The sequence below is a fragment of the Alosa pseudoharengus genome, unplaced genomic scaffold, assembly GCF_046254945.1.
Source record: "Alosa pseudoharengus isolate Yale_2024_CS ecotype anadromous, Long Island Sound unplaced genomic scaffold, YU_APseudo_1.1 YU_APseudo_1.1_scf_7, whole genome shotgun sequence".
Lineage (NCBI taxonomy): Eukaryota > Metazoa > Chordata > Actinopteri > Clupeiformes > Clupeidae > Alosa > Alosa pseudoharengus.
In genome coordinates, this window is record NW_027468859.1 from 15,827,312 (window position 1) to 15,837,518 (window position 10,207).

A 10,207-nucleotide genomic window follows, 5' to 3' on the forward strand; every position below is an offset into this window, starting at 1 on the left:
TCTCCGCTATTTATTTATTTTTTAGTCGCGAGGTGAAAGCATCTCTGGGGTGACTGGTCCACGATCAGGAAATTCATTTTTTGACTCGAGACATGTCAAGTCATTACAAGTCAAAGAGGCAAAGTCCGATTCAAGTCTCGAGTGAATAGTATTCAAGTCAAAGTCGAGTCGCAAGTCATGCCGAATTTTATCAAGTCGAGTCTGAAGTCATTAAAATCATGACTCGAGTCCAAGTCATGTGACTCGAGTCCACATGTCTGGTAGTAATACAGGGAACCAACAAATAGGCTACATTTGGTTTTGTGAATGCACGCTACTTATCCAGGTCCTGTCCACACTGCACGTCACTGGATATAGCCTATAACTATGGTATAACTATGGTAAAACAAACGTGCAGGTAAACCTACAAAGATGTGTGTGTTGTCTGTGCCAAACGCTGAAATCTAGCCTACAAATGTCATGTCATGTCGAAACGAAGGATGTAATTGGTCCGGATAAGATAACAGGATAACAAGGAAGTAACGCTAGCGCAATATAGCATTTGGCTTCATTAAGACTGTACATTTAGCATATCACCAATATTATGTTTGTGTCCTATCCTGTAGGCTATATCAATTTGATTGCTTTGTTAATGACTTCCGAGGGAGTTATGTGCTCAGTTGTTTCAATGACCCATGTCTAGCGCAATCCTTTCGGAACACGACACTTTGAACTTTCCTCCCGTGAGCTAAAAACCTGACATCATAGTGGAGTTTGTATGAGCTACAAAGCGGATAGGATATAGCCTACTTTCTCCTAAAAGCTGAGTCGAAATACCTCCAACGAATAACTATGCGGAAACGATCTGACCGACTTGGCAAATCTACAGATAAAAAGCCACGGGTAGTTCATCGGGAAACAAGTCATGAGAAAGCGCAAGAAAGGTAGGCTACCGTTTAGATTAAAGATCCACTGGACTAATTGGCGTCGACTGTGAACTGGTTTCAGACACGTAGCCTATGTTATAGTCTATAGGCTAGATGATGTTGGGATTTTGTTTAGATAATAATAATAAATTATAATAAGAAATCACTAATCAACGCTACTGTTTTACCATTACCACCCTATCAATAGGCCTATTAGTTATTCTTCTTCTAGGCGGTGCATGAAGACACTGAAGCGGTTGGTTGTGGCTTTTGGGGTCCTGTATTTGTGCATACCGTTTGTAGTGCGACTTTTTCCCGGAATACTGTACCACGCAGTATTTTCTCATGTTGGTAAGATATTACACTGAAAAAAATACACAGTTGACCTCTAGCCTACTAAGGGCAAGGCACAAGCAACACTATTTTTCACATGTTCTAGTAGGCCTATTTCTTAGCCTACTGATTTCCTTCATAGCCAGAATTCCATTCTTCGCTGATCTCAGTCAACCTGCAGACCTTGGTCTCAATCACACATATAACATCTACATGTCATCAGAGAAGGATATAACTCTGGGAGTCTGGTAGGGCCTATTTCCTGTTCATATCATGTAAAACTGAATATAACAACAATTAGAACTCTCACCTAATGCCCTTTGTGTTGATTGAGCAATGTCTTCTACCAGGGTGACAGTTGTATGTTGTCTAATTAAGTAACCTAATTCTGTTTGAATGGGTCATCACACTGAAATTCATGAATTAAAATGGTGTTTTTTAGTCATTTATTTGTTGTAATCAGGCATACCGTTCCAGACTCCCTTTGGCAGGAAGCTCAGGGGAAGGATCTGGGATGGTATGAGCAGACCTTACAAAATGGAGCTCCAGTCCTCATTTACCTGCATGGAAATGGGGGCACAAGGTGAGGAATTGCATGAGGTTTCAGGAGAATGGAGTGCACTATGTTCAAGTGTTCGAAAGGATTTTGAAAAAGTGTTGGTGATTTGAAATGAAATATTCTGTCAGCCATTTTTGACCTATTTTTGGCCTATTGACAGTTGACCCAATTCACTCTAAAGGATTGGCAGTTTTCAGGTGAATTTAGCAATAGTTAAATGTGCTCGTCTCTTTTTCTGCCTTCACTTCTTTGGAACAGAGGTGCCAGTCACAGAGTTGGTCTTGTGAATGTGAGTTATTTTTTTATATATATAGATTTACAATTAGTGTAAACATTGAACTAAATAATTTATTGATATTGCTCTAAATTATTGCAGGCTTTGACTGCTGCGGGATTCCATGTTGTGTCCCTGGACTACAGAGGTTGATTGAACTATACAAACATACATCAGTATCCTTACTCTCAATGAATACACTACTATACACCAAATCTGTTTTTTTCACTTGATGTAACACATACTGTATCTGATGTTTTTAAAACGGTGTAAACAGTGCAACTCACATACAATTTTTCCAATTCTGATTAATGGCACTTCCATATATGTGGTTCAAATCAGATAAAGGTCTAATTTTTGTATATATATAGGGATGGGGCTGCAGTCTGAATGATTATATCAGAATTCATGCAACTTTTACTTCAATCTTGATCAAGTTATTCCAAACATTTCACTGGAGTGTCAGGGAAGTTGGGAGCATATTTGCAGATGTGGGTTGGTATGGTAGAAATGGAAGAGAGCTATGAAGGTAGTCAGTCAGGGCTAGCTGCGTGCTGTACATGCTTTCGTTTGTTGTTGTTTTGCACACTGGGGTAGGAATTTCATATTTGCCACATTTAATAAAAAGAATGTGAACAAACAAAAAAAATGGATTTGAGCATCTGGGTAGGTTTTGGAGATTCCTCTGGTGAACCGACTGAAGCAGGCCTGACTACTGACACCCTCTATGTGTACCAGTGGGTAAAAGCACGCAGTGGGAGCAGCCCAGTGATACTCTGGGGACATTCACTGGGCACCGGGTGAGTGATGGTATTTAGAATACACTGAACATACAGTGGGTTGCAAAAATATTCAACCCATTCAACAGACAAGCAAGTTATTTAGCCTTCAGAAATAGTACTACATTACAGATACACAACTGGTCAAAAGTTTGGGGTCACATAGACATTTACATTCCACTCCATTATAGACAGAATACCAGCTGAGATCAGTTGTATTTAATCAGGGCAGCAGTTTTCAGATTACATGATGTGCTTACATAACCGCAAAAGGGTTCTTGACTGTTGTAGAAAGAAATGGCTGATCTTTAATGCAATATCTACATTGCCCATTATCAGCAACCATTCATCTATGGTGCAAAGGCACATTCTGTTTACTCATTCTGTTTACTCATCTGATATCATTTTAAAAGACTTTTTATTCATTAATAGTTATGTTTAAATGCTGTGTATGGGTAATATCTCTTGTGCACTGCTTTTATTGATTTATTTTATTCTTTTTTTTATTTTAAAAATAGAAGAGACTGCACACCTTGAAACGTTAGAATACAGCTGCAGCTATTTCACAGTACAACCATAATACGTTTTTTTACACAGTGCAGTGCACAGCGCAACACTCCTCATTTAATGAACGGCAACCAATTTACCGATGAACTAACTTATTGGCCAGTCAGGGGTGCGTTTCCCAAAACCATAGTTGCCAACCTGTTAGCAACTTAGTTGGTTGGCAATGGGAAATTGCATTGCAACCAACAAAGTTGCTAACTTAGTTAGCAACTATGGTTTTGGGAAAAGCGCCCCAGATCTTCTAATGATCACAGCATTCAATTATCACTCATATCTGTCACTTTAGTGTGGAAACTCATGCAACAGAGTCCACATAAAATGGCAAGTCTTTATACTTAGTAAATACTGAGTGGACCTTGAACATGTAATTGTATAATTTGGCAAGGGATTACTATGCAATCTTAGGTGAATCAAAAACGGTATAGGTTACTGAATTATGTTAATCCATCCACAGAGTAGCCACTAACACTGCTTTGGAACTTCAAGACCAAGGTAAATTGTCTATGTTTGGGTTTTAAAATCCTTGTTGTTGTAATATCCTTGGTCATGTTTTATGTTTCTTTAACTGAAAGGTAACTGTGAATATCAGTTTTTGTGAGATTCAGAATGGTATTATTAACACTACAGATTGTAGCTACTCCTACACATATCCGGAAGCAAGTCTTGCAATCAAGTGCACATTCAGAAAGCTTACCACCAGGTCTCATATTATGAGACCACTAAGAGTTATTATTTAATTGAGCCCCATTCATTTTGCCATCACTTCATCTGTATCTATAGCAGTTTAAGCCTTAATGTGACCATTGTTTATTTCCATAGAAATAACACGTATATAACTAGCTCCATAACCTCTTACCAAAAAGCTGTGTGGCAATACCGTGTCCAAGCCTAAGATCTGAGAATTGTGATTGACTGAAGTCCTGTTGCCCCTTAGCTGTTCCAAAATCAGTGTAACCTACGGGGTCTCTGGGCTTATTGCTTAAGTTAATTATAAGCCGCACTTGGTGTAATCTGCGTCACCAAGCAGAGTGGAGCAAAAGGGTGGCAGACTACACCAGCAAACCCAATAAGTAACAGTGGCAATAGTTGGTAAAAGCATAAATCCTTTTAGAATCACGATTGACTGCAGTGAATCTTGTTGATTCTTTTTGAAACATTAATTGTGGCATAATGTGATTTGAATTTGCGGTGGGATAAGAGAGTTCAAGAGACAAATCATCACAGGCAGGACTTGAACTCAAAATCTCAGTATTGCCACTCATGTCACTTAGCAGGTGAACGACCAACTCTGCATTTGAGTAGGTGGATGGAGGTATACAAAGGCCATGTGGCAACAGTACATCCAAGCCTAACAGGGAGGCTACACCGGGCACATAAATTGAAGCGTTCTGTTTCTGCAGCATCTGCTGCAACAGTTAGCTTCCACTTTAATCAATGAAATTGACTACACCAGACATGATACAGTAGCAGCGTGTTAGACCAGTCTTCTAAAACAAGTGATCGGAGCGCTTCAGTTAGCCCGGGTGTAAGACCTGAGCATTGTCATTGATTGAAGACTTTGAGTTTTGATGATGCTTTTTGAAATATTAATTTAATTGTGGCGTAGAAGATTTTAAGTCATAGTGGCAAAAGACAAGATAATTGAGACTGAGACTAAGTGCATGTCAAGCGTTATTGTTGATTGCTTTATTTTGATCACCTGATTTCTTCAATATCCTCATTATTAATAATAAAATGTCATGTATGATCACTTTTAATGAATGCTTGGGTGGAATAAGCTATGTGTGTGTGTGTCCTTGAGGGGCAGTACATTTCCCTAAAAGGTCACAGAAGTCGCAAAATGATTCCTGTGGCCAACACTACATGTTTCATTATATTAGGTTTTTGCTACACAAACACTTTTAGGGGAGAAGGAAAATATGTATGGTAATTAGAACAAAAACAATAGGGTTCCTGCAGCTTCACTGCTAAGACCCCTAATAACTAGAACACTGCCCAATCAAAAAACTATATCCCTAAAGATGAACTCTCTAGTCAAAGCACATCCTGTGCTACCTAAAAATCCACAAGAAATGTGAAGGTCCTGGCCTAGTTTGCCTCATTATGGCCAGTTTCCAACCAAACTCAAGTGATATATGGACTGGTGCATAAAGCCTATTGTTTGGTTTTTGCCTTCATACCTTAATGATGCTACAGTACTAACCTACAGTACTGCATATGTTAACCACTATAACTGTTTTTCCAGGGGTCACTGTGGATGCAGTCATATTAGAGGGAGCATTTTCGAACATAAGGGAAGCAGGAGCCAGTCACCCATTTGCCAGGGTAGGCAGGGTGACATTTACATACTTCCTCATAAATGTTATCTATACACAAGCTTACTTTGAAATGACCTTTTGACAGGTTGTTGTTTTATCAGGTCAAGTATAAGAACTATGATAATTTATGTCCAGAAAGTTCTTTTTCATACCTTGTGTGGCTACAGTATTGTGTGTGTATTGCTGTTGAATTTGTATTTAATCCAACAAAATGATGTTTTTGTTACTTTTCAGATTTATCGAAATTTCCCGTATTTTGAATATTTTTTCTTAGATGTCATATCAGAAAACAAAGTGGTCTTCCCCAATGATGAAAAGTAAGTGCATTACATAGGAGAAACATTTACAAAACAATTTAAAACAACATAAGAGCACGAACATAATAGTTACTGTAATGTACTTCTGTAATATCTCTACTTTATGTCTTAGTGTGAGGAAGCTAAAGACTCCACTATTGTTTCTTCATGCTGAAGATGACAACATTGTGCCATTTCACATGGGTCAGGAGGTAATATCAATAAGAGCACCGTGTGTGTGTGTGTGTTTGTGTGAAGTGAAGATGTGTGTTTGGTAAATGGTCGGTCAATGATTTAATTGATAAATAAATATTGGGGGTTCCAGCTCACATGCCACCAACTTCTTCTGTGGTAAGTCACTGGGGTTGCCATTTCAGATGTGATGAAATGCATCAGATTAGGGGCCTGTTACTACGAAGCAAGTTTCACATGGGTTATTTTTCCATTAGCTAGTTTGACAAAAGTTAAAACCTACAGATGTATTGTTATGGTGTGTATGCATATTAACGTCATTCTAAAAAGCTTCTTGCCTCATGAGACTATCTTTGCACCATGAGATGTTCTGAGAATGGTGACAAGGTTTTCCAAGGGGATTTCTTTTCTGTAAATAAAATCTCACGTGATCACATAGTGAGGAAAGCACATAACTAAAACCTTTAGTTACCTAAAACCTGACTTTATTGTGTGTCACAGTATCTGTTATTTTACTGAACAGAGATCAAAATCATGATGTCTCTTTTAACAGCTGTTTGCGATTGCACAAAAATCGCGAAAATCATCAAACAGTGTCAGGATAGTTCCTTTTGAGGGTTTCCACGGATTCAAGCATAATGGGCTCTACCAGGATCCTCGACTCCCTGAAATTATTAAGTAAGGACATATTTGTAACACTGTCAATATGTGTCTCTCACACATACGCTCTCGCTCTCACACATACACTGACACATACACACAAATTAACAAACACATATGTTCTACAAACTAGGTGAACATATTGATTGACCTCTATAAAAAGATAAGTAGAGTAAGTAAACAAAATGTATAAGATTAATCGACAAAACATATAGGAAGAAGCAGTTGCGACTGGCAGCCACCTAGTGGCACCATTACTGGCCAACCCCATCCATAAATAAAAGTCCAATGGCATTTCCAAAAAGTTGGGACACTGTCAAATGCAAATAAAAACAGAATATGATAATCACATAAACCCATATTTAGTTGCATAAAGCATGGGTTCCCAAAGTGGGGGTCGGGTCGCGAAATAATTTCCATAAATCAAATAAATGTTGGAAAAATAAAAGAGCTGTCACTTGACCGCACTTTAAAGACAGATTTTAATTCCAAGACGCTTGCTGACTTCTGGATTTTAGTCGAGAGGGAATATCCACAGCTATTGAAGGCCGCGATCAACGTACTGACGCCGTTTGGCTCCACATACCTGTGCGAAAAGACTTTCTCTGCACTGACATATTAAAAACAAATACAGATCGCGTCTAAATGTGGAGGATGATCTCCGTGTGGCCGTCTCCACAATTAAACCAAGAATGGACTTGCTGTGTTCCGCGTATAGCGCGCTTCCATCTCATTATATGAGATTTACGCTTAAAGATAGTTCCGGTGAAGATAGTGCCGGTGCACACATTTTATTTTATTTTTTGAGTCACATCCAGGGATAGTGGGGGTCGCCAGTCTCTGGCACGGTTATTTTGGGGGTCGCGGGTTGAAAAGTTTGGGAACCCCTGGCATAAAGGACATAGACAACATAGCAGCTGAAATCCAATACTGGATATTGGAGGCAAAAATGGGACATTTCATTCTCACTATCAGCATGTTCTCCTCTGTTCCCAAATTTTTCGAGACCATTGTTAAAAGAAGAGGTGATTCAACACAGTGATGTGTTTTTTTTCTGGTTTCTGTTCCGCGCCAAAACCTTGAAAAAAAAATATATATTTTTTTATATGTGCCTTTAGGGGCTCTGTAGATACACTTTAAAAAAAATCTGGCATCAAATTCAAAGGAAACTATTTACTCAAAAAGGCAAACAAACAAGTTCTTGTTTCAACAACTGATATGTTGTCTTTGCAATTTTAAATGGTGTACACATAATTTGAAAATCATCGCATGCTGTTTTTATTTACATTTTACACAGTGGGCCAAATGGGGTTCAATAATGTACAAGCCACTGATGAAAGCTATCTCGTTTGGATACTTACTCACTTCTAACAATGATATAGCCCTACAGGATCAAACATACTCACATTCTCTCTTACACACACACACACATGTATGTGTGAATGTATGTCCATTGAATCACATAAATGTAGTAAAAAACATTTTTTTAAGTCTCAAGTACCAGCGAAGCTGAATGACTAATATTAATGTGATGTTTGCCTGTTTTTTTTCTCCATTGCAGGCAATTTGTTCAATCACTGAACATTTGAAGAATGCATCAGTAGATCACTTGTTTCTGCTAGTCAACAGTCATTGACAGACCATGCACTGTTATGTTGACATCATGTAATTGAATTGCTGAGATAATCCCATTAATTTACTGGTTTTGCATAAAATTGATTGTTCACAGCATAGCTATAGGATTGTCTTGAGTATTATGGTGCTCTATTGCTGTGCATTGTTGTATCTATAGTTGTACAACACAATAAATAAAAACAATTAGAGATTTATGTATTCAATTGAACCTTCATTTAACCAGGCAAGACTTAAATAACAATTTCTAATGTATAATGACAGTCTAGCAAGTGCAAACCTCGACACTTCAAGGGGGAAGGATAGTGGAGAAGGGAAAGTCTAGCTAATCAGACAGGATAAATATCTACAGTATCATGTATCATTAATAGTGTCAGTAAGTCCTTGTTTAAAAGTGTAAACCAGTACATCTTTAGATGAGTTTGCAAAGAGGACCAATTTACTACAGTGCACATGACAGTGATGTGTAAATAAGGCATTTGTTGAAAATTGAATTGAATTGATTATATCAAGCTTTTGCAGTTCCTTTGCATGCTGATTGATAGATTACATCTCCATAATCAGACAAAGGAATTCTGATCAATAAAACAATATGTGTTTGGCAGTAGATGTGAAGGTCAAACTGCTTCTATAGACATCTGAAGTTTGCCTACGAAAAAGAACCAAAAGCTGCCATCTTTGCCCATAATAAGGAGACTCATGATGTAAAAAGAACAACATTGTTTTCTGCAGAAGCCTACCCAAGGCTACAGATTAATTCTGAACAGTTATTTCTCTACTGGCTCAATTATCACACAAGACACTGTTTTGATTTGCGTAGTTGCGTTACCCCCAACATTGACAATAACGTAGACAGCAAATTAAGATATTTTTTTGTTTTGTGGAGCGGCACCGGTAGGCTATCAAAAGCAGATTTCGATTTTCGTTACCACCGTGTAGTCAAGCCTTAAGCCATAGGCTACCCAAGTAGCCTAAATCGAAGTAATGTTTAATTATGCATTGTTGCCACTCATTACTGTATGCGGAATGCCATGTCTGGCGAAGATGGATTTGGCATGTGCAATGACACAGTTGGACGATGTACTTGAGAGTAATGCCATATCAGGATAATTTGAGAAATAGTCAATTACTACTAAGTAGTCCTTTCCTTTCAGGTGGAGCAAGTCCATTCCTACTTTGTGCCATGGTGTTGTTGTCACATCAGCTACAGTCATTGGCTCTTTTGTTTGTTTGTTTCTGTATTTCTGGCATGTCTCGCATCTGCTTATCAAGTTGTCAATGTCTTTGTTAAGTGGGCCAGAATACTGTGTCTCTTGCCCTTCTTTTACATTTTTCAACACCTAAGTGTCCTTCATGTATTCTCTGCAGTAGCTCTTGTCTAAGTGTACGTGGGATTACTATTCTGTTTTGTTTTAACAACAGTCCATGCCTTCACATCTGACATGCTGATCAAGTTTGCTTTTGCACCTGTATCTAGCTTCAGTGTAATTATAGTCCCATTAATATGCAGTGGTGCTATCCATTTGTCTGATTTAACAGTGTTTATCTGTGCTTTTGGTTCATCTTCACAGTTCACCATGGAAATAAAGAATGTGTCACCTAATTCCGTATCTTCCACGACATTCACCGATTTTCCTCTCTGTTTCTCTTTTCGTTTTGAAAAACACCTTTTGGCAAACTGGAACTCCCATT

General features: G+C 38.3%; 1 protein-coding gene across 4 annotated transcripts; it reads left to right on the forward strand.

Moving 5' to 3' along the window:
* Positions 1-269: 269 nt before the first annotated feature.
* On the forward strand, positions 270-8,712 carry LOC143109818 (lysophosphatidylserine lipase ABHD12-like). 4 transcript variants are annotated; one of them, XM_076272620.1, is made up of 13 exons: positions 270-397; positions 1,138-1,256; positions 1,381-1,486; positions 1,702-1,821; positions 2,056-2,086; positions 2,174-2,219; positions 2,742-2,871; positions 3,872-3,909; positions 5,663-5,742; positions 5,970-6,052; positions 6,165-6,243; positions 6,777-6,901; positions 8,445-8,712. In XM_076272620.1, exons 1-13 carry the CDS (start codon positions 378-380, stop codon positions 8,470-8,472), a joined length of 1,005 nt encoding a protein of 334 aa, XP_076128735.1. In that variant the 5' UTR covers positions 270-377; the 3' UTR covers positions 8,473-8,712. The 4 variants fall into 4 exon arrangements, with proteins under 4 accessions (XP_076128735.1, XP_076128734.1, XP_076128732.1 ...); XM_076272619.1 differs by having other exon boundaries at positions 271-397; positions 1,114-1,256; XM_076272617.1 differs by lacking the exon at positions 270-397 and adding an exon at positions 405-923 and having other exon boundaries at positions 1,114-1,256.
* The last annotated feature ends 1,495 nt before the right edge of the window (positions 8,713-10,207 follow it).